The following is a 25,781-nucleotide window of genomic DNA, read 5'->3' as shown; positions in this document are numbered from 1 at the left end:
ACGGATCCTGAATTTACCACAATAATTGTGTTTGATTCCTTTTACTGTGTGCAGTCATATAATGAATATCTACATCATCGGGAACAGAACGGGTTCAAAGATGCAAAAGGTGGTACAAATAACCATAAAATATTATGGGAACAGGTAGTTTAGTTGAAAAACGAACTACCAAGGGCTCACATGATTCATACACTGGGTCATCAATGTTATGGCATTCATGATGAAGGGAATTCATTGGCTGAAGAAGTTGCAAAGAGGGCTGTACGCACAGCTTCTGTAGCTGCAATCACTTGTTCAAAAACAAGGATAGACGGTGAGATTATGGTTGCTGTGATTGCTTCGCGCAAAGGCAGCTCAGCAGTACCAAAGAAATCTCCACTCAAGTACTCCTACAAGTTAGATGCAATCAACATTCCATATGCTCAGATTCCTGGAGTTGAGAATAGAGTAATACCAAGTATGGATCGTAGACAAGTTTTGATTGCTGCACCACACAAAGGTTTGGACTCTGGGCACACAGGCGTTTACAGCGACTATTTCACTATTGAAACAAAGCAATTGGTGGCCAGGTCTAACAAAACAAACTAAGGACTATGTCTTAAAGTGTGACATCTGCCAGCATATGAAAGGCTCCACCATAACACGCACTGCATAGACACCATTATTAAAATCAGACAAACCACTCACTTGTGTGTATCTGGGCCACTACGGCACCCTACAATCTGATGGGGCTTACAAGTATATCTTGGTGGCACTGGTTTCATGCTCCAGATTGCTATGGGTTTGGCCTCAGCGCTCGGCTGACACTCGAACTGTTATCAAAGATTTGCGAGTCTTTATAGGGACATACACAGTTGGCACATTACATTCAGAATATGGCCCGGCATTTGTCACACAGTCTTACAAAGAGGCCATGGAAAGTATGAGCGTAAAATCACGGTACTCCTCTCCGTTCCATCCTGAGGGAAATTTGGTTATGGAGAGGAAAAGCCGGGACTTAAAGCAATCTTTAACAGCTAGGGTATTAGGCAAGGGGGGTAGTTAGGTCAAACAATTATATGGGGTACAGAGAACCCTCAACAACCAGCCAAGAAGTTCTCTAAGGGGTGTCACTCCTTGCGAAGTCCTATTTGGTACAAGAATGTAGGTACCTGATCTTGATTGTGAAGGTGCAGTGGCGGATGAGAAACCATTTGATGTACATGATCGTTTGGCTGTTTTACAGGATCTAAATGATTCCAAGACACAACAAAATAACGTCCACAAAAAACAGACCGCCACTGGAGAAGTCAAGGTAGTCACAGCAAGACATGTACGGATCCCAAAAGTCAGGGATCTGGTTAGAGAGAAAGTAGCAGATATAATGTGGACCATTCTACAGAAAGCCTGAACCTGTCCTAGCAATTTAAGGAACAAGAACTATACTTTTGCTGCCTCTTGCCTGAAAAAAGGAGGAAAGATTTGTCTCAATCGACCTAATCAAACCACACTACGTGGCCGATACTAAGCAGATGGCCTTGTGGACTTCACAGTAGCAGACCGCCTCCTCTCACTACAATCCAAGCAGTCAAACAGAAAGACTCATCATGTTTGAAGAGCCTCCTGTATGGAATGAAGGACTATGCAACAATGCTATGGAACTCGTTCGTCTTGAACCTGTGGTTCAACTTCAAAATCAAACTCAAAATAATAACCAGGTTGCAATTAGAACTAACACAGACGTCTACGTCAACATGCCATGACAAGAGCAAAATGTGATTTCAACAAATACTGATGCAATTCCAACAATTGATCGAACTGCTTCTGGCTACTTCAAGAACTTTGATACATTTTCCTTGGACACAAGTGAACCAGAAACGACGCCAGCCCAACAAACACACAAGCCACATATCAAGAACTTTCTGCACTTTCTCAAAAGACATACTTGGTATCGCCTTGGGTAGAACTCTGGGTAATTACTGGAATACTGTAATTTCTTTTCTGGCTAGGCTTAGTTATCACTTTTAGCATGCTTAATCATGGACGATACCTTCAGCAAGGCTCTACAGCCCAAAAGGTCAACTTGATTCTGAAGCCACATCAGTCATCACATCGTGAACAAAGAGACTTTTCATCAGTGAACAATACAGAGGTTCCTGTACCGGACGGTATAGTTTGGGAAAAGTTTGACTTCGATATATTTGGCCTGGCCGAACTTTTAAAAATGTCTCATGTATTTAAAATTTCATTGAGTGATATCATTGCCTCCAGTACATTTTCTGATGATTGGGACACTGGAACTGTTAATAACATGTTGTCTGATTTAGCAAACACTGCCTCATTTTCTAACACTGAAATGTTAGAAGGTACTTAAGACTATGACACTTTGACCTGTTACCAACAATATGGTCATCATTTCTTGCAGAAATCGATTACACCTAGAAATGTTTTTGAATACCATCAATGGGAACATTGCCCTACACCACCAAAAAGTAGAACGCAAACATTTGCACAGACATTTTCATATTTGTCAGGGTTTAACACGACTGACCCGGCTTCATATTATTATAAGGTTACACCGACATCGGCACTGAAAATTATGCTGACTAACACCACACAGATTTACTCTTATTCCTTTATTGCCCAATTGTCTCAACAGGGTTTTGACCTATGGAAGGACACAATAGACTTAAAATCAGTCTGGGGTTCTAGTGACTGACAAGTCCAGAAAACATATGCGCTATTTAGAGCATGCCTCATTCCACAGCAGATGATATTTCTAAATGACACGGTGCAACAGACATCTTGTCTTGGACTAGCCAAGAACAAAGACCCAAACACACCTCTTTTTCCAACACCATCACGGATGGAGGGGTGGCAAAATTCAACTTCACAGGAAGAGCAACAATAGATGACATTTTTTAGTACAACAGATTAGACCCTAATTGTAAAGAACAGTTGGTTTGGCCCTTAGACATGAACAGATGTAATAGACGATTCTTGGGTGTTACAGAATGGTTCAGTATCCACAGGCCAGATCCATGCTTTGTACAAGGAGAACACCCATAGGTAGTGACATCCTACAGTGTTGGGAAGTTGAGCCTTGATTGGCTAGAAACCTCAACACTCACAGAAGTGAAACAAAACTTATCCTTACTCTCACAAACTATGAAACTTAGGGATTTTGTAAAGGTCCCTGGAGTCCCCATCATAAATGTTTCATATATGCTGGTATTTATGCTGCCTATAATGAAATGTGTAAAATATCCCAACAAGAGGCCGCAGAGAGAATACGGGAAATAAACCGTTTTAACATGGAAAAATCGTTAGCTGTGGTAGACAATGGGTAACAACTTTGACCTCCAGGATATATTATTTAGGCAACATTGTGTCTTCTGAAATAAACATACTAGAGCAAGATTTGGCCATATTACAACTCAGGCAATCTCAGTTACGTTCTATTATGTTATTTAACTGGACGCTGCAATCTTTGTATGCAGGCTATGTGCCTTGGCGTTTTATCAACAGTACAGCTCTGTTTTCTGAATATAATCTAACAGATACATAGGTTGAAATGGCACAAAGGGGAGCTAAATATACAATGCTGCGTATTGAAAAACTGGATAGACTACCATTTACAATGGCAGAATCACCATCAACAGAATGGCTAATCGATGGCCACATAACTCTACCGGTCACTACTCTTCAGTTCAATATTGCCTTGAGCAAAGGCAGGCAGGCAAATATGAAAAAGTGGGTAAGAAATACATTAAGGAATCCTGGGAATTACCATATAGATTTCAATGCCGGAGTGGTGATTGAGAAGTGTTTCTAAGTGGTACAAACTGCAAGAACGCTTTAAGTGGTTCTCTGATGGGCAAAAATATTTCACTGCACGGAGCATGCAATGGTTCAGTAGCAAATTTGTCTTGCCACATGAAAGGGACTCCAGCTGCCGTGATTACACTAGTATTCAAGCTGCTCTTGAATGGGAGTTACTTGATGCTGAACGATTAAGATTGCTGTAGGATGCTTCCGGGCATTGCCTATCTGGTCACTTGTTGTATGCAAGTATTGTTTACCCCAACAAGTACAGTCAGGGAGGCCCCGTTATGGCCTTCGTTGAATGTTTCTTTTATACAATTTGATACTTTGAGCAGACTGAAAGCCATGCTTTTACAGCAAACAGTGCCCTTATTCTCTGCTCGAGAGACCTTTGATCTTCAAGTCACACTGAGATACAGGCCCTTATACATACAAACTGCCCCTTTAATTTCGCAGAAATGGTAAGTCGTAGCTTTAATATGTCTGATACGAGTGGTATTGTCCACCTATTTAAGACCATAGGGTCAGGATTTCTAAGCACCTTTCAGACAATACTCGGAGTTATTCCAAATTTTGTACACTCCGTATTTGGAAGCATTTTTGGAGTTCTACCTTTAAACCTGCAGGAATCCTGATTGTCATTTATCTACTACTCAATGCATGGCCCAAACACCAACGAGATAGCAAAAGCGCTCCTAGAGTGGAAATACCGTGAACGCATGGTACAACATCTAGGCACACCTCGCCTAAGGGAACTGAGCGCCTCTTGTTTCCTATCCTTTAGATCAGTCTGAATTGACTGCATCTTACCAGCTCTTCGATACCAGTTTTGCGGTGAAGAATGCATGTTGGATCTCTGTCTGACACATACATCGGACACGCCTGTGTATTTGAACACCAGGCTGGAACCCTTGAGGTCCCATGCTTGGCAATGTCCCCAGCATATTCCTATACTGATGGCTGCATTCCTCGAGAACCCGCAGGTGCTTTTTAATACAACTGGTTTGAGCATCAGCTCTACCACTAGCACCCAGGTATCGACTAAAGCACCAGCTGTCTCCACACCAGCTATTGGCAGGTCTGAGTATCATCTGTTCTCCATTGACATACTCTGTGAGGTATTACAAGGACTGTCTCCTGTGGTAGCAAGCAACAATGTTGAGTCTTCCAGCTAGGACACTTAATCTATATTTGGATCATTGTGTGCTGGGAAAGAATTTGGACTTTCCTTTTGATTTCAAACTCAACTAAAATTGGAACATTTCCTAAACTTTTACACTTTCGCTGAAAAGCATGGTCTTTTAAATGCTTTTAGTGGTTCGAATTATATAAACAAACTTGTCTAGGACATTGGCTTAAGGAACAATTCCAAAAACTCATTTTCAGAACATTTTTCCACTCTTAGACTATTTATTTAAAGAGATTATATGGCTCACTGATAATTTTATGGGCAGCTACCTAGTAAAAATTAGCAGTTCGCTTGCATTTTATTATTGTTGACTATTCGGAAGGGCAGTGGGTGTTATGTTTCTTACAGGCTAATATAGGGCCTGGTAACTCACATCATACTTGTACGGTACTCACGCCACGACCTTTTAAGACTTGCTCTCCCCGCCTGTAGTGTGCCTTGTACACGTGCGGATTTGAACTGTGATATGTTCAAATGCCCCACCTGTGGTTTTCTCCCCCAACCCTCCCCCCCTCCCCGATCAGTCACTAACGCCTCTGTTACTAACATTCGCGCGGGACTGATTAACGCTCGATCTGCGGTAAGACATGCAGCTGAGATCTTTGAACTACTGATGGATGGCCAGCTAGAGGTACTGTTCCTTACGGAGACATGGATGACCAGCACCTCAGCACCTAGTGTAGAACTTGCTGTCCCCAGAGGGTTTAAGATCGTTAGGGTGGATCGTCCTCAGGGTAGAGGGGGTGGATTAGCAGTTGTCTTTAAAGAAGAGTGGAGCTTTGCTTCTGAGCCTCCGATTGCGGATGTAGGGGGTGAGGTTCTCCACTTTTCTATCAAAACTTCTCCCCATTTTACTTTCGGAGGTTCTTTGATTTATAGACCCCCGGGTGCGGCTACCCACTTCCTGGACTCCTTGGAAGAATATTTGGTTCCGCGGGCCCTAGGCTTCCCTAAGTTTCTATTGGTCGGCGACCTAAACATTCACATGGATGTTCCTGACTCCCCTGAAGCCCACAGGCTTGGTGAAATCCTTGAGCTTGCTCAGCTCAAGCAATGGGTGACTGCCCCGACGCATACGGGTGGCCACCTGCTTGATCTGGTATGCTCCAATTTCCCCATCCAGTCTGTGGCGGTTGAAAAAACAACCTGGTCTGACCATGATCTGGTCAGATTCAAGTGGGAGACTATGGAGCTTAGACCCCCGCCATCTATCTGTCACTCCCAAAAAATCAATTTGCCTGCGTTTAGACAGGCTCTGGCTAAAACTCGCCCAAAAGCTAAGACGCTTCTGGTCGATGCGGTCGACGAATTTAATGAGTGGGTACAGCAGGCGGCTTCCGCCGCCACTAAGCAGACCACGTTGGCCAGATCCAGACGCTCCCCATCCCAACCTTGGTTTTCCCCAGAATTGAGGGAACTGAAACTGGGGTGTAAAAAGCTTGAACGAGCGTGGAGATGTGCCTACAGCCCCGAGGCTAAATCCACTCTACGGCTTGCCCAAAAAGATTACTACGCAGCCATTAAGGTTGCTAAGGGGAACTACTATGCTGGGCGCATCGCCAGGGCAGATAACAATGGCAGAGAGATCTTTGCCATTGTTAAAAGCTTTGTGGCACCCATCGCTGAGGCTGTTTCCCATCCACCCTCGATGCAATGGTGCGAGGAGTTGTCCTCCTTTTTTATTACCAAAATAACGATGATCCAGCAAGACCTTTTAGCAGCTCTTCCTGCCGACTGCTCTGCAGCTGACCCTTGTCCCTCCCTATGTCCTAGTTCCGGACAGCAGTTTACGAACTTTGTGCGGATTGTAGAGGACGTTACTCTCCCTCTACTTCAGTCCTTGAAATCTGGTTCTCCAGCCGATCCGTGTCCAGCCCGGGTGCTTTCAGAGGTGGCAGAAATTGTCTGCTCTGAGATCACGCAGATAGTGAACCTCTCACTGGCTACGGGCGAGGTTCCTCTTGTTTGGAAACAGGCCAAGCTTCTGCCGCTTCTGAAGAAACCAGGACTGGACTGGACGGCCCCAGGGAATTATCGACCTATCTCCCTCCTACCGGCACTCACGAAAATCTGTGAGAAGGTGGCATTCCAACAATTAGAGAGCTTTATTGAAACTTCCAACGCCCTCCACCCTGCTCAATCGGGCTTTAGGGCCGCATACAGCACCGAGACGGCCCTGTTGGAGATGAGCGAGTCCATTCGGGACTGTTTAGACGGAGGCGGCAGAGCGGTCCTAATCCTATTGGACCTCTCTGCCGCGTTCGATACCGTCCCCCATGGACTTCTCCTTGGCCGGCTGGCCGACATAGGCATTGGAGGGGTTGTGCTAGACTGGCTGTCCTCCTTCCTTTCTGATAGGACTCAGCAGGTCTGGTTGCCTCCCCATGCCTCTGAGCCCAAACCTCTGCTTACAGGTGTCCCGCAGGGATCCACCCTTAGCCCCTTACTGTTCAACATCTACATCACCCCCCTGGTTTATCTAGCGGAACAGTTCGGGGCTAAGATCATAGGGTATGCAGATGATACCCAACTGCTGTTCACCTGGCCAGATGATAATCTGGACACATCTATAGTCCATCTATGTTTGTCCTCTGTATTTCGCTGGCTAACGAAGGCCCAGTTGAAGTGCAACGAGGACAAATCCGAAGTGCTTTTTTATGGTTCTTTTCCCCCCTCGTTTATGAGCACTCTTTGGCCTCCTGACATTCCCAGCCCGAAAGAGATGGGGAGACCTGCAAAAAATCTTGGCATTTGGTTCGCAGAGGACCTTAAATTCGAACACCACATAAAAAAACTTACTGGTACCTGTTTTGCCACTTTAAAAATGCTCCGCAAATTCTTTCCCCTGCTCCCAAGAGATGCCAGGGAATCTGTTGCTCGGGCACTCATACTGGCCAGGTTGGACTATGCAAATGCATTGTTCAGTGGCATCCCCTCTTATCTAGTAAAACGACTGCAAATTATCCAGAACGCGGCTGTCCGTCTACTATTTAACATCCCCAGATGGAAGAGCGTGCGCGCTGAGATGCGCACTCTCCACTGGCTTCCTGTTGCACAGCGCATCTTGTTTAAATCTCTGGTACTGGCGTTTCGTGCTACCCACAATCAGGGTCCCCAGTATTTGAGAAAAAGATTCATCAGTTATGCCCCTGCACGCACCCTAAGATCCTCCACTCTGTTTAAACTGACCCTTCCCCGTTTTAAACGTGCCAGACTTGGCGGCCAGTCGATCTCTGTGGTTGTGGCTCGCGCCTGGAATGCTCTTCCTTTTCACCTGCGCTCCACACCTACAGTAGCTGCCTTCAAAAAACATCTGAAAACACATCTATTTAATAGTGTAAACTAAGGTTCTTTCCTGTGCTCTGTTGTCTGCTTTTCTCTTTTTTCCCGCGCCAGGATACTCTCCAGTAACGGAGCGCGTTATAAAATGGTTTATACTATACTATACTATACTATCATACGCTTTCACCTAAATTACCTCCCCTACAATTCACAGTAACAAGCCTTTCAGGATTGAACTTTTACCTAGTTCTAGTCCTCGTCCTGGGTGCAGAAGGAGGGTTCCCCTGAACAATAGCGTTCTATGACTTCATCTTTAGACTGACACAGTATGAATGAATATTCATGAGGGTTCTTGGAAACCAGGCAGGGGCTACATCCACCTGCATAATATCTACAAACAAGTTTCATCCCAAACATCATCCTCAAACCCAACAATGGCTAATACAAGAAACAAGGGACAAAGGAGCCCTAGATACTTTTCTGTATAAATACAGCACCTCTTGCTAGTATCAGTTAGAGGGAACCAAGACTTCCAGGCCAACACACTGACCAGAGATGCTGAGGCTCTTGCATGTAGACGCTACAGTTGACAGTGGTCTAAACAACCCTTGTGGGGTGTCCAACTTGAGACCAGGACGAGGTTGCACACTCTCTTGCTTCAGGTAATGGTGTTAGACTAAACCCAGAGGGATTCTTGGGGCTTTCATTTATCATGCAATTTATATCCATGTATGTGTTCATGACTATTGCAAAATGGTAGAACTGTACTATCGTTTTATGTTCACTGTACTGCTGATCATATATATCTGCTGCTGTCTAATGGTTGTTGCAGCACATCTATTTTACACTAGAAGAACAACTGTACAATAAATTCTTATTGTAATACGCTCAACTGTTTCTTATGTGTAACTCTCTGAGACTGAATAAGTGAGCACGAGTGACTTAGCGAACGGTAGTACATTGTTTCCACAATCCTGAGGGATCAGGGTTGTCATAGTCTAAGGTTGCCAGAAGCTATTCTCCCCCTGTTAAGAGGAAATTCTTGTGGCACTGTGAGCTAGCTAATGCAAACAGGCTAGCATACGCAGTGTCTGCCACAAATTCAACAGTTTATGTTATCCAAACGCACAGGTCCTGCATGGGTACTATAGGAACTACACGACTACAGAGTTTAGTAAATTATCTTGAAGCAAATTGACTCTAATAGGCATTGTGAAGATTGCTGCTCAAACGTAAAAGTTAAGTCAGATAATAAAGTTTTCCCTAACAACTTCAAAGACTGCTTCATCAACTTTCTTCCATTTGCATAGAAGGGCCATATGAGATATGTATTGAGATACTCTTCGTCGGCTTTTCAGATATAAAACCATGCAATATGGGAATCCATTGAAATTATCTCAAGACGACTTCTACCATATAAAAATGTGGGCAAATTCAAACAAATGAATTGTTATTCCTCTTCAGTAGCAATCTAAATAATGGAGGGAAAACATGTTTTTCTGACTAGGGCATAGAATTGCTACATAAAACAAAGTAACTACCAGCTTCCTTTGCGTGATCAAAACTGTGAAAATGGAAGATCCAAAACTAGGAATAACCAGGTTCCTTCTAAGATAATAAATCTGACTTTGTCAGCCCAAATAATTTCCTGCCATGATAGGGAAGAAAGGTTGCGTCAAGTAAAATATCAAATAGCCTCTAGTCCTTTTCATAAGATTTAAAAATGACTTTTTCAGGCTGCTTCCCACAGATCTTAACCTCAAACAAGTTAAATAAATACAAAACAAGGGCAAAAACGAGTGAAGCATCCATTGGCCATAAGAGTCTACATTATTGCACAAAATTTCCTGAGCTCAGTGACCTTGTCCTGCAGTTCAATGTACTCTACATTCTTCAATACATTTGATTTGCCATTCAGTTTCCCTTACAGACATTATGTTGTTCTGAATTTATTTCAGGCTGGCATATTTCCTCACACTATTTGACTCAATTAATCTGAGTCCAATGACCTTGTCCAAATGGTCATTCTGCTTTTTATTTTCGAAAAATGTTTTCATTGCCATTTACTTTTCTTACAGACATTATGTTGTTCTGTATTCATTTCTGCACTTAGAATGCACTGTTTTCTAAAAGATGATCATTGAAAATTCAGGCGCCTTTGTTCTTGTCCTTTTTGTCATTGCAAATCAGCAGACTACTCTATGTCTCCCTAATATGGTCGCCACATTTTAATTAGACCTTCATTTCCATCCCTCTGCCCTGCCTTTCCTTCAATATGGCTGCCAGTTCCCATTCCTATGTATATGACGACTCCAAGTGTCCACACTGCTCTCGAGACGCTGATATGCAAGCATTAAGGAATGCTGATCGCCGGCTCATAAATCGCTTAGTTGACAGACACTTTACCCAACTTTATTTGCATACCTGACTTTCAAGGTGGGTTCCACGGGCTATGTTTCAGAATGCAATCACTCACATTGAGGATGCACTGCCTATACCAAATGAGTGATGGCATCTTACAGGCCTTACATACTTATATTCCGAGTTACATTACTGGCCTTTCAGTTCATATTCCTTGGTTCCTTCATATTTAACTTACATCTGCTCCATTCCCTTGTCTAAAGCTTAGGACATACAATTGATCAGGTACATTCCTACACTTCATTGGCATATTTGTTTTTCCTAACCCACAGTAAGGGCACAAGCACATTAATTTAAACTATGCTTTATTTTCAGATAGCCCACTGACTGTAGTGTTGTGGGACAATGTGCACTAGGATCGTTGCAGTTCTAGGTGGACTCAACTATGACGTTTGTAACTTGCTGGAAGGCGTTATTGTGCGGATATTAATGTTTATGACTTAATGAGAGTGCAGTGTGTGATCATCTGCTGAGGAATAAAGTCGTCTATTACCAAGCTTCATGTGTGGTAAATTCATTTGCATGCTCTAGTTTTGGAGAGGATAATACAATTGTCAACAATGGTGGGATGCGTCACCTGAAGAAACAAGATTGCTCTCCCTTAGAGTTTGCAACGATACAGCAAACTGCTTGCATGTGCCACATCGATGAGAACCAGTTTGACTGTGGCGTGTGTAGAGTGGAAGCTCTGATCCAGCACATATATGGCCCTTGAAGAAGTTGAAGGCCCTGCAGAGGAGCGCATTCAAAAAGCCCACCAGAAATCTACGGGTAAGGCCAAAATAATAGATACCACACCACATCATAACACTGAGCTGTCATCAATACCAAAAGAAAACGCTAAAGGCAGTGATAACCATGTACGAATGTACAAATGTACTCATCAGTATGAATGAGGAAAGTGCCACACTACCTCGAATCGGGTGAGATGACCCAGGCCTAGGTGAGAGGCTGATGTGTGCACAGTGGCATTCAGAGCAAAGAAAGCTATCCGTATAGTGACGTTTTTTCAATGGCTGCAGAAGGGATAGCAAAATACGATGCAGCTGCATTCCTAAAACCCTCACCGCCATTCAATACCGCCACGAAGATAAATATCGGCACTAGATGGACAGCATGGATCAAAACATTTGATGACTTCATAGATGCCCTAGAAGAAGTAGATGATATGAAAATCATTAAATATTTAAAGAACCTTGTCGATGGCAGAGTAAAAGAAGTGCAGAAGAAAATCTCACAGACTGATTCAATATCGAATCGTCAGATGAAAGAAGCATTGGGAACCAAGTTCAATCCGATGCCGAATGTCACTATGAAAGGTGAATTTTCAATCAAGCAAGACAGCAAGCTGGTGAAATGATGTATACGTTAATTGCGAGACTAAATCAGCCTATCAAACACTGCAAGTTTAATCAATTTAACGATGAAGGAGCCACGCACTTCAGTCATTGATGGCTGTCTTTCAGACTTGTTCAGAAGACGCATGTTGAGAGAGACGCTCAGTTTAGAGAAAGTACTAATGGCTGCAAGGGGGCAATGAAAGAGCAGATAGAAAAGCTTCTGATATGGAAGCTGGAACATTAAAACATTAATCAGCATTGGTAATGGAAAGCAAGCAAAAGATTGACGCACCAAGGTGCTGTGTCCAAAGAAGAAAATGTTGTATTACTGATGTGTGTGTTAGTTTTCACATGAAGGCAAATGCCCAGCCAAAGGATCGACGTTTTAAGGTTGCAGAAAAGAAAACCACTTCCTAATGGTTTGCAAAGCGAAAGAGAAACCAAATACATCACAGTGAGAAGAGAAAATGAATGACAGAAGGTTCCAGAAGCATTGTGGCCATGTCAACAAGGCCAAAGAACTACATCAGACACCGCAATTAGAAACCAAAAAAAGTAAATTGTCATACAATTCATCCTACAGGGACTCTTCAAAGTCATTTTCAAGCACCAGTGAAGAAGATGGAGGTGCGATGACGATATCAACCAAGGAACGATAGGTACATGTAGGTTTTGCTGTGAGTAAGAAAGAACAGAAGCCAGAGGCAAACCAGCAAACAAGACAACCAAATTCATTTGGACACTGCCCCAAGATCAGAATAAACATCAACGGCTGCCCCAAAGCCTTTATCATAGACAATGGTGCCCCGATAACATCATGCCAGTCAAAACGTTCGATGGCACGTATCTTGTACCATGTCTCAACCCATCAAACACAATGGTGTACATGGGGGCTGCTTCTAAACCATTGCAGAGTCAAGGGTCATTCATAGCGACAATGTGACTGTTAATGCTGTCATCCTTAGGGTGGTCTTCCCCCAACTTTTTGCCTGCTTACCGCCACTTTTTTGCTGTATCTTCCTGGTGGCCTTAGGACTTTGAGCACTTTACTACTGCTGACCAGTGCTAAACTGTAACATTTGTGTATACATGATTGGTATATTTAGTTTATTTAAAAGTCCCTTGTAACGTAGAATATCATATACCCAGGGCCTTTAATGTAAATGCTTCTAGAAGGCCTGCAGCACTGGTTGTTCTTCCCACACAAATAGCTTTTCAAACCTAACTCAAGCCTGCCATGTGTATACAGTTTATTGGGCATTCGACTTGACATTTAAAAACCACTTGCAAAGCCTTAAAGGTAGGCCTTAAGCAGCCCTAAGTGTGACTAAAAGGTAGGACATGTACTTCTATGTTTTACATGTCCTGGTAGTGATAAACAGCTACATTTGTTGTTCACTACTGTGAGGCATATTCCTCACATAGCACAGCAATGGGAATTCCCTAAAACACTTTAAGCTATAATTCCTGATTAGAACGAAGTAGCTAATTCATGTTTCATAGCTTTGGAATGTTAGGGTAAATCCCGTTTAGTTGTAAAGATTGAGTTAACATTACTATTTTAAAAATGCCACTTTTAGGAAAAATTGACATTTCTCTGCTATTAAATGAGTACTGTGTGCCTGCAGCCTGTTACCAATGCCTGTCTAGGGTGAGTGACAGCTACACTTAGTTCATTCCCCTTAGACATCCACAAACACAAGAAGAGTGGGTGTGGCAGAGAATTCATCTACATTCTACTAGCTCTTCCTGTCCAGGAAGAGGGAGAGGAAGCTGATACTTATATCTGAATGGGCAGAGGCCTGTGTCCTACACACATGGGTGATTACCCCCACAGATATCCTGGCAGACAAGGCTGGAATGAAAGAGGACTTATGCATTTCAAGGGCCTGCTTTGATGTCACCCCCACTTCAAAGGTATATTTTAGAATAAGTCTTGGGGCCTCGAACCTACCAAGATTGTACTCTACTGAACCTTTGAAGAACTCTGACAGTAGTAAAGACTGCTGTGCTACAAGGATTGCCTCTCTTCTTGACTGACTGTTCTGTGGAAACTGCTTCTCTGCTTTGCTGAGCTGCCCTTCTTCATGCTGATCTCTGCTGAGGACAAGGACTTGACCCCTCTCACTTCAACACAGAATGACTCCAAGGGTGTGCTGGCTCGCCCCTGTTTTCTGAAGTCGCAGGGCCATCAAAGGCTTCCTACAAACTCTGCTGCTGCTTGTCTTTGCCATCTGTGATACATCTCTTGTCTGGGGTGCCTACTCAGTCCTAGGCCTCAGTAGTTGGGTCTGCCGCTGTTTTTGTATCATAATCAAAGCAGGAACGACTTTGTGCTGATCGTAACCAACACAGTGCCCTTCAACGCAGGAGCCAATTGACAACATAGCTTCGAAGGACTGCATGGCTTGACAATAACGCAGTGCTTGCATCATAAAGGGGTTCGTCAATGAAGCCTTCATTAAATGCGCGGGTTGACACAGACACTATGCCTCCATCCCCGCGATCAACAATGTTGTAGCACCTCCTCGACTCCTCGTATGGAGTCATCAACATCCACGCTTGCTCCATCTAAGTTACTTTGTCAGCTGGACCTGTCTGGGTCCTGTAGCGGGCCTGCCCTCCATCGCGGTCAGTTTGAACTTAGGATTTACCAGAATCTAGTGCAATCTCAAGTAACCTTTTAGCGCAATTGACTTCTAAGCAATATTTTTGATTTACTCTTTAAAAATTCATAACTCCGGGTCTACTTATTGGATTTTTGTCTTTTTCGTTTTAATTTATCATAAAATTATTTTCTATTTTTTTAAAACCTGTGTGGAGTCTTTTTGTGGTATATACATTGTGTTAATGTGTGTGTAAGTGTGTTGCACAAATATTTTAAACATTGACTCTAAAGTTAAGCCTGCCTGCTGTGTGCCAAGCTACCAGAGGGTGAGCACAGGTTAATGTAAACTATGTATCTAACATACCCTGACTAGGATTGTGGTCCCTACAAGGACAGGGTGCACACCTCTGCCAACTAGAGACCCAATTTCTAACAGCGACATAAAGCAGTATCAGTGCAAGTGCCAAGTTATGTTTTCATGGAAATGTGTCCAGTTCATGCCTGCTCAGTTATGCCACTGCTCCTGACATGGGACTGATATCTCTCATTTACAACTCCACACTCACTCTGGAGTTGTGAGTCAGTTTCTGTCATTTCATGGCCTAGGAATGCTCAACATTTGCTTTGCTGCTAAGCAGCATCGCAAAGTCACTTTCCACTTGGGAGAAGCCGTTCAGAAAGAACTAGAAACACTGTTAAAGCATGACATCATTGACAACATCCTTCCTACGCCATTGGCCTTGCCCATAGTGGTGGTGCTAAAGAAGGACAGTGGTGGTGCAGTGTGCTTTTGTGTTGATATGCACCAGGCCAACAACGCAATCGAGAGAGTAAGACATCCTGGGCCACACCTAGCGGACATGATCATGCAACTGAACAATGTCAAAGTCTTATCCCATCTTGACCTGAAAAAGGGATACCATCAACTTGAGTTTGAAGAAAACAGTAGGTACATCACTACTTTTTCTACTCATGTTGGTTTGTTCAGATACAAAAGGTTATGTTTTGGAGTGACGTCAGCTGCAGAAATAGTTCATGATCTTATACATTGATTAATTCAGCCTGTCATGCATACTTTTAAATACAGTGATTACATACTGGTATTTGGGGCAAAGCAAAAGGAGCATAACAAAGCTTTTACACAAGAGCACCAGTGACTTGCTGATGTAGTTCTCACTCTGAATTTAGATAAGTGTGAGTTTCACGAGACCAAACAAGAATTATTTGGCCACATATTCTTTGATGGTGGAATGACTCCTGACCCAGACAAAGTGCAAACACTATCAGCTACTTGCCCCACACAAGATGACACCATGCTGCAATCCTTCGTAGACATGGGCAGTTATTGCTCAAGGTACATTCGTGACTTGGCTATTGTGAGTGCCCAATTAAGAGACTGGACAAAATGAGATGTCTCCTTCCAGTGGTCTGCTGAATGTGATCAATGCTTCAAAAGTATAAAACATGTGATTGAGAATGCAAAGAGATGGCCTTTTTGTCCCCAAGTTATATACTAAGATCACAATCAATGCAAGCCTAGTTCAGCAGAGGGCAATCCTTGCTCAACATAATGGTTATCCAAATGCTCATAGAAACATTGTGGCCTATGCCATTCAAAGTCTGTCTGACACAGAACGTGTCTATTCTCAGTCAAAAAATTGGAGAGTCTAGCTTTAGTATGGGATTGAGAACATTTTATTTGTTTCTATACGGAAAAACATTTACTATTGTTATGATCAGCAGGCTCTGCTCACTATTTCTGAATACCAAAGGCCAAGATGCCTCCTCATGAGAGGTGGGGGTTGCCACTACAAGAGTACAAGTATGCAATTGTACACAGGCTGGGTAAAGATCAGAACCCTGCTGATTACTTTTCACAAGTACCATTGCATTAGCACAGCTTGACATCCAACACACCAGTAGGCCTATCCATTGAACGGATTGGTACTGTTACTGATGCTGATAAGACCATGCTAATCCTCAAAGACATAATTTCAACTCAATCATGGAAAAGAATGCTCGCCCTATTCAAAAATTCAAAACAAAAATGTACACATTGAACTGGCCTTTCCCAGGAAAGGTGCTATATTGAGAGGCTTTAGAATAATCAAACCTGAGAGCATAGGAAAGCCAGTCATTGAACCTGTCCATGAAGGACATTGTGGCATTGTAGCCCCAGTGGTTCCAATGCCTAGAAGAGCCAGTTGAGAGGGAACTAAAAGAGTGCCATCCCCAAAGTGACGCAACATCCATTGGCAATGTCTTACCTTCCTGCACATGCTTGCAAAGAGTCAAAGTGGATTTCTTTGGCCCTTTTAGGAAATGAACAGCATCTCATGGTAGTCATTCATGAGTTTTCATGCTTTACCTAGTAGAGGATTTATCATCAATCACCCATGACAAGGTGATAAAGGGCCTGGATGATATCTTTTCAGAGTATGGTATCCCAGCCATTCTCAAATCTGACTGTGGTTCATTGTTCAATATGAAATAATACAAATAGTTTCTAGTCAAACTAAATGTCAAGCATCAAAAGAGCACAACTCTGTGGCCCCAACTCAGTGGTGTTGTGGAACGATTCATGGGTACTCTTAAACGGGTAATTCAATTAGCATTGATGGAGGGAATCTAGTTAAACCAGGCTCTTTGGCAAGCCCTCTGTGCCTATTGTTCATCTCCTTACTCCACAACTGGTGAAAGTTCTGCTACTTTGCTATTTGGGATAGCCAGCATAATTAAACATCCCCAGTGGACAGTAGACCAATCCTTGAGTGCTGATAAGGTGCGTGTCACAGACATTTCGTGAAAGTGCCAGATAAAAACATATGCCACTCGGCATTGATGAGCTCCGGAAACAGTATTCGATGAAGGTGACTGGGTCCCGGTCATGCAGAAACTAAAGCGGAAAACAGACACTCTTTTTTGCTGTCAATCCTCTGAGAGATGTGTTGTGCAAAGGACATATGGTGATGGTGCATCACTCCAGGATGTCCATCACACAGGACTCGTCACACTGTAAGCACCTATCTCAATGGTTGTCAGCTCCTGCAATCATGAATGAGGCGATCCCGCCTGACATTCCAGATCAAGCAACAGAACCAGTGACATCTGTGCACAATCAGAGTGCATCTAAACCATCTCATACCACTAGATCTGGCCAACTGGTGTGAGTGCCTCAATGACTTATTGAAGAAATGTGATGTGATTGTTTTTTGTACTTTTTATTTAACAAAGAGGGAGATGTAGTGTCGGAAAACTATGTGTGCTAGGACCCTTATGGTTCTGGGCGGACTCAACAAGGAAATATGCAACTTGCAGGGAGGTGTTAATGTGTGGTTATTAACTGTTATGACATAATGAGAGTGCAATTGTCTGCTGAGGTATAAAGATGTCTAAAGATGCTACACTGACCTAGTTAGGGTGTCTCCTCATAACTAAGGCTCTCTGTTTTCCATTTTTACTGATTTTTACAGAAAAATACTGTCAGACAACCATTTAATTTCATGTCAATATACATTTTTAAATGTGGTTGAAAATGGAAATTGGGTATTTTTTGAGTGATTCTAAATACACTTTGCCATGATTGCCAGGCCAATAAATGTGTGGATTGATAGGTTAGGGGGTAAAAAAAGGAATTTCAGTAAAGAGGCTTAAACAGCAGTAGATATTCACAAGGCTGATACTGAAATGTGCATATTTTCATTTGAGTGCCTTGATTTATCTTCTGCGGGTGTTCATATCACTAAAACCTGGCATGCATTCAAGCATGACTGGATATTTATTGGTTATATAAATGTTGAGATGTACCAGCATCTCCTTTATTTTTTCACGAAACCCATAATAAATATGGATAAATGCAGATAAAGTTGACAAAAAATAAATATGGCTAAATGCAGACGGAATTGTCCAAAAAATAAATACCATTAATCTGGGAGCCCTACTTATAATATGAGGTCTTTGAAGTAAGAAGTGCCTAAGTATACTTTATAAAATAATGCATATACTGAGAATATAAGGTGCCTGTCCTTAATTTATAATTTCTGTGTAATATATAATGTTATCTCCCAATTTTGTCTTCCCGTTCCTTATGTAAATTTCCTCTCAGGTTTTTTACCCTGGAATCCTAATGAAGATCCTTGTATTTAAATTGTTGAACCAACATTGACTGCTAAAGTGGAACTGCTCTTTCATAATTTATGATTGTTTCGGGCTGTGACTTAATGGCTAGTGATATATCTATATTTTTATTGAGATATAGATCATAAGCACATATCAAACATGAAACTTCTCATCTTGCAGTTGTGGGGTTGCGAGAACAGTGTAAAATACGATACATTGTAAAAAATTGAAACAAAACAAGAATCGAATCAGAACTTAAATGCAGGGGAATTCCGCTTTTTCACAGATTGTAACGTTATATAAGCAAAAATACAGCATAGTAGTAATAGAAAAGAAAGAATATGAATCACGGTGCAGTGAAAATCTGAAATGATCAGAAATAATCAGTCTTCTGCATCCATATATGTTCTAACCGGACCCCAGATTAGTTGCCCCAATGCTCTTTTCCGCCTTCCTTTCAGTGCATACAAACTATATTCAATATTATAGATAAAAAGAAACCGGGTCCGCCATACTGCGAATGAAGGGGGGTCGCTTTGTAACCAGCACGAAGCTATGCATAGCCTTAGAACCGCTGTAACTACAAATATCAAATAGCCATTATTGTCAGTAGGCACGTCTTGTGCACAACCCATATCTATACCCAATAATATCTGCGTGAGTGTAAGCTGAAAGGGGGTGCCCAGAATCTTAGATAGGAACTTATTTACATGCATAAACAATTCCCTCAATTTAACACATGTGCCAAAAATATGCATCACGTCCGCCTGTTGAGCGCTGCACCTAAAACATTTCCCATCCGTGTCCCCGCCCCACTTTGAAATTTTGTCTGGAGTACGATACAAGTAAAATAAAGTATTATAATATTGCGTGACGAGGTTGGCAGACATAAGTACTCGTCCTGCAAGCTCAATTGACCTTTCGAGCAGGATCCCTTGGCTTCCCAGCCTATGCTCCCATTTGCTTGATTGTGCTTCTAAGTCATTTGGCATTGCCTCTAGCATTAAATTATAGAGTACCCCGATCCGAGCTCCTTTCCTATTGGCCTCTATGAGAGGATTGGGTGCCTTGCATACAGTAGCTTTTAATAAGAAATCACGTATTTGCAAATACTTGAAGAAGTGTGTGGTACAACCAATCATGTCAACCAGGTGATTGCTTTAATAGACTATGCAAACGGTTTGGAAGTGCCACTGAGCCTCATATTACTAGATGCCGAGAAGGCTTTTGACCAAGAGTCGTGGTCTTTCCTATGGGATGTGATGAAGTCTCGAGGGTTTGGGCCAAAGTATATAAAATCTATACAGATGTTGTACCAACAGCCAAGTGCACGGATCTATGTAATGGGGCTGCAATCGGCACAGGTATCAATACAAAGGGGGACAAGGCAAGGCTGCCTGTGTTCCCCATTGCTATTTGCCCTATACATCGATCCGTTTTTAAAAATGTTGGAGAATAGTCCTCGGATCCCGCCAGTTTTGGTGCAACAGCAACAATATCGGGTTCTAGCGTATGCCGATGATGTTGCAGTGCTGTCTCCAAAACCCGCCGTGGCGATGCCTGAGATTGAACATCTTGCAGCGGTATATGGCTCGGTATCTGGGTACAAATTGAACACTGCTAAGACTCAGATCTTATGTGTCAACATCAAGTCTTATTTAGATGCTAGGGTTTTAACAGAGGTTACATACCTAGGGGTGCGGATAAGAGCCTCGGCCTCCGCTACGGTACAATCTAACTGGCAGAGTTTACTTACTGGGATCCGTAAAAAACTGGATCAATATGAATGCTTGCATTTAACGCTAGTGGGTAGATGTAATACTTTAAAAATGATGGTATTACCTAAGATCCTTTATTTTTATCGGTCAGTACCACTAGAGATCCCCTCTGCTTACATTACACAATTGCAGTCGATTTGTATGAAATCTTTATGGTCTCGGGAAAAGGAACGGCGTGCAAAAAAATACATGGTCCTGCCAAGGGTTGTAGGAGGGTGGGCGGTACCGGACTTTCTTCTATATTACTATGCTTGCATGCTTCAGCATATGAATATTTTACTTATAGGGGAAGCACCACTGGAGCCAGCATTGCAACCCTCAATATACACTCTACTCCTTGGTGCGGAAGCTAGGAATCGCCTTTTCCTCAATACGGATTGGAATTATTATAAACGCACCAGATTTAAGGTTGTCGCTGCAGCTTATAAAGCATGGAAGGCAATTAAAATGTTCTATAAAATTGAAAAGTTTTCCAGATATACTCCGTTGACTGACCATATTTTTTATCCTAGTATTTGTTGGGATCGTATAATGGTGAACTGGCGAACGAGAGGTTTAATTATTTTGGGTGACTTATATATAGGGGATAGTTTAAAATCGTTTAGCCAGTTAAGGGAACAATATCAACTTCCAACCACACACTTCTTCAAGTATTTGCAAATACGTGATTTCTTATTAAAAGCTACTGTATGCAATGGCTGGTGATAAATGTATATTTATGTACATCACATGTTTGTATCACACTCTGCCCAATAAACAAGCCAACTTGTTCACCTTACTGCACTTTGTTCATTACTAAGGGATAATATTTTTAGATTTTATGATATATTATTGAATGCAAACAAATCCTGTTTATGTGTAAATGTTTCATTGTTTTATATCAGAGACCACTGTTCTAGCTACATATTGAACCTCCAAGTCTCTAATGATCCCAGGATAACCCTTGTGTTATAAAACATAACATTGAAATAGAGAAACCAGCGTAGGTGAATCCATGGGCCTGTCCGTTTCTTTCAAGGATCAATAAGTATGCTATTTTGAGGGAATTGTCATTATCCAAAAATTCCAGTACACTCCAAATTATGTACATGTGTTGGAAATGGTCTTTACTGCAGGGTCATCCCCAAACGATTTTGCCTTCACTCCTCTATTTTTGCTATATTCGTTGTTGTTGTCCTTAGGACTCTGTGCATTTTACCACTGCTAACCAGTGTTAAAGGTCTTGTGCTCCCTCCTTGAACATGGTACTGAAAAGTTCAGTAAAATAAAGACATACAGGATTATGGTATGTCAAAGAGGTTTATTGGAAAACACCCCATCCATCAGCTACCAGCAAGCAACTGATCTTCAGGGAACACGAACAGGCATGACATTCTAGGTTCCAAAGAACCTTAAAGCAACAGGGTGAGGAAGACACTACACATCTTCCTTCTCAAAACAAAGCATGACCCCACAACAAAATGAAGTAAAAGGTACAATGCATTAGGAAATCAACCTAATGGAAAGCACTAATAAAACAACATCCTAACATACATAGTCCTTGAGATAAGAAGGCATTTTCCTAACACGAGAAGCTTTCATTCTATCACAAATATTAGACTCAACAGAAGATCTATTTTCATTGGGTAAAGAATTAGAAATATTCCCATTGACCACAACTACACGATTCACATTCCAGATTTTCCTATTCTCCAATTTTACAGAATTTCTGAAACATTTCACTACCCGCAAGGGAGTCATATACTTTGACCAAGACATAGCCCCAACTGGAGCTTTAACACGAACAAAATCCCCAACTACCACCACACATTCCTTAACCATTTTCCTGGAATCATAAGAAACCTTGTTTTTAGACTGCACAAACTCCTCCCTTTCTTTCCAAACTTTATAGTTTTTGTCTTTCAAACCTTTACCCCAAAACATCCAACCAGGAGAGAGAGTGGTATTGGGATTTCTACCTTTAAACAGCTCAAAAGGGGTCTTTTTAGTGGTAGTTTGTGGAGAAAATCTATGAGCCAAAATACATTTCTGCAACTCTTCTTTCCAATTCAAACAAATAACCCTAGAGAGTTGTATATTCTCCTTTATAACCCTATTAAACCTGTCAATTACACCATTCGATTCTGGGTGATATACAGACGTCCTTTTACGCTTAATCCCACAAGACAATAAAAATTCATCCATCATATTTGAACAAAATTGAGGTCCATTATCACTTAAAATTGATGTAGGAAATCCCTCCCTTCTGAAAACCTCCTTTAGAAAAGAAATCACAGAAAAAGACGTGACTTCCGATACAGAAGAAATCTCAACCCATCTGGAGTAGAGATCTATTAAAACGATAAGAAAAGGAGTTTTCTGTTCACCAGAAAGAGGACCTACAATATCAATGGCAATATCAACCCAAGGACCAGTGGGTAAATTCCTACAAACCATGGGTGCTGTTCTTGGTTGTAAAATTTTATCACTTACTTTACAATGTACACACTCCCTCACATTCCTTCCTATTTCCGGATCCATTCCAGGCCACCAGAAGGAACAACAAATCCTTTCCTTCGTTTTTACTATTCCTAGATGACCTTGATGAGCCTCCTCTATTATTCTTTTCCTCAAAGTGATAGGAGGAATTAATTTTGAGCCTCTTAACAAAACATTATTTTCAACAGACAACTCACTAAATACCAAGTGCCAAACTTTATCAAAAGACTTGTCAAGTTCTAAATTTTCCTGAATCAAATTCCTTAACTTAGAAACAACCTCATCCTTTCCACATTCTTCCAACCACTCTTCCTCAAGTATTATTCCAGATGTAATCTCACACACATTCACCTCATCTTGACAGATCTCTTCCTCTTCAGATAAACAATCAGCATCTCTAACCAATCTCGATTGGCAGTCGGCAGTCACTTTTTCCACACCAGGTATATAATTTACCGAAAAATTAAACTCTTGCAGACCAATTACCCATTTCCTTATACGTGAAGACACACAATCCAAACCTTTTTTTGTGAAAATCTCCTTCAAAGGCTTGTGATCCGAGCAAACCTTGAACTCCTGTCCCCACAAAATTTTTTTAAACTTTCTAAGAGCCCAGAATATAGCCAAAGCTTCTTTTTCTATAACAGAATAGTTTAATTCTGCACCTCGCAAACTTCTAGAAGCACAGGCAATGAGTTTCTCATATCCACCTCTATTCTGTTTCAAAATGGCACCAAGCCCTTTTGAGCTGGCATCAGTTACAACAAAAGTTTCCTCAAAAGGAACAAAAGCCTGCAAATTCGGGGCATTTCCTAAATCATTTTTAATTCCCTCAAATTCCTTCTGACAAAGCTCAGTCCAAACAAATTCCTTGTTCTTAACAATTAAAGCTCTCAAGTTGCCAGATTTACTGGCTAGATCATTAATGAATTTTCCATAATACTCTACCATGCCTAAAAATGAAACAACTTCTTCTTTATTTTTAGGACATTCCAAATTACTAATACTATCAACCAAATCTTTCTTTGGAGATATGTATGTATGTATGTATGTATAAACTATTTTGTAGCGCGCTCCGTTACTTGAGAGTATCCTGGCGCGAGGGGAAAGGTAGGAACAGAACCACAAAGAAAACAACTTATGTTAAACTCTTGAATAAGTGTGTTTTTAAATTTTTCTTAAATAACGCCACAGTTTGGGAGGAACGCAGATAAAGAGGTAGAGCGTTCCACGCCCTGGCCACAATCACAGAGATTGACTGGCCACCAAGTCTGGCACGTTTGAAACGGGGAAGGGACAGTTTCAGCTGCGTGGATGATCTAAGAGAGCGTGTTGGCACATAACAAGTAAATCTCTTTCTCAGATAGACGGGGCCTTGGTCGTGAATGGCTCTGAACGCCAGCACCAGAGATTTAAACAGGATGCGTTGCGCAACCGGGAGCCAGTGAATGGTGCTCATCTCAGCACGTACGCTCTTCCATCTGGGGATGTTAAAGATCAGACGGACGGCCGCGTACTGGATGATTTGCAGGCGCTTCACCAGGTAGGCCGGAATACCGCTGAACAAAGCATTCGCGTAGTCCAGCCTTGCCAGTATAAGAGCTCGGGCAACCGTCTCCTTAGCCTCTTTAGGGAGCAGAGGAAAAAGCTTGCGGAGCATTTTCAGCGTGGCAAAGCAGGTGCCTGTCAGCTTTTTTATATGCTCCTCAAATCTAAGGTCCTCTGCAAACCAGATGCCCAGGTTTTTAGCTGGTCTTCCCATCTCTTTCGGGCTAGGGATGTTAGGAGGCCACAATGTGTTCTTAAACGGAGGGGGGAAGGAACCGTAAAAAAGCACCTCCGACTTGTCCTCATTGCACTTCAGCTGGGCCTGAGTCAGCCAGCGAAATACAGAGGACAGACACCGATGAACTACTGATGGGTCCAAATCATCGTCAGGCCAGGTGAACAGCAGTTGGGTATCATCCGCATACCCAATTATCTTAGCCCCATACTGTTCCGCTAGATAAACCAGGGGGGTGATGTAAACATTGAACAGTAAGGGGCTAAGAGTGGAGCCCTGGGGGACCCCCGTGAGAAGTGGTTTAGGATTCGAGGCGTGGGGGGGCATCCAGACCTGCTGGGACCTGTCGGAGAGAAACGAAGACAGCCAAGACAGCACCATTCCCCCAATGCCAATAGTGGACAGCCTAGCGAGAAGGAGTTCGTAGGGGACGGTATCGAACGCGGCAGAGAGGTCCAATAAAATTAGGACCGCTCTACCGCCTCCGTCCAAACAGTCCCGAATCGCCTCAGTCATCTCCACTAACGCTGTCTCAGTGCTATAAGTAGCTCTGAAACCAGATTGGGCAGGATGGAGGGCATTGGAAGATTCAACAAAATTCTCCAATTGTTGAAGCACCACCTTCTCACAAACTTTCGTAAGTGCTGGCAAAAGAGATATTGGACGATAGTTCCCAGGAACCGTCGCGTCCAGTCCTGGTTTTTTCAAAAGCGGCAGAAGTTTGGCTTGTTTCCACCCAAGCGGCACCTCCCCTGAGGCGAAGGAGAGGTTCACTATCTGAGTGATCTCAGAACAAACCAAATCCGCCACCTCCGAAAGCACCCGAGCCGGGCACGGATCAGCGGGAGAACCCGATTTCAGAGATTGCAGGAGGGGCAAGATATCACCCTCAGCAACTTGGCCAAAGTTCAGAAGCTGTTGTCCAGAGTAAAGACATAGTATGGGACACATGTCAGTCACTACGCAGTCAGCAGACATA

At 42.4% G+C, this 25,781-nt stretch overlaps 1 protein-coding gene across 1 annotated transcript in view; it reads right to left on the bottom strand.

Moving 5' to 3' along the window:
- Positions 1-25,781, bottom strand: part of MALRD1 (MAM and LDL receptor class A domain containing 1) — a 2,333,045-nt gene that overhangs the window by 1,382,165 nt on the left and 925,099 nt on the right. The window contains exon 22 of the mRNA XM_086939858.1: positions 23,217-23,972. Coding sequence (XP_086795984.1) covers positions 23,217-23,972 — 756 coding nt within the window. The remainder of the gene's footprint in view (positions 1-23,216; positions 23,973-25,781) is intronic.

This window comes from Lissotriton vulgaris, chromosome 10, assembly GCF_964263255.1.
Source record: "Lissotriton vulgaris chromosome 10, aLisVul1.2, whole genome shotgun sequence".
Taxonomy (NCBI): domain Eukaryota; kingdom Metazoa; phylum Chordata; class Amphibia; order Caudata; family Salamandridae; genus Lissotriton; species Lissotriton vulgaris.
This window is presented reverse-complemented; position numbering and strand designations above follow the sequence as displayed.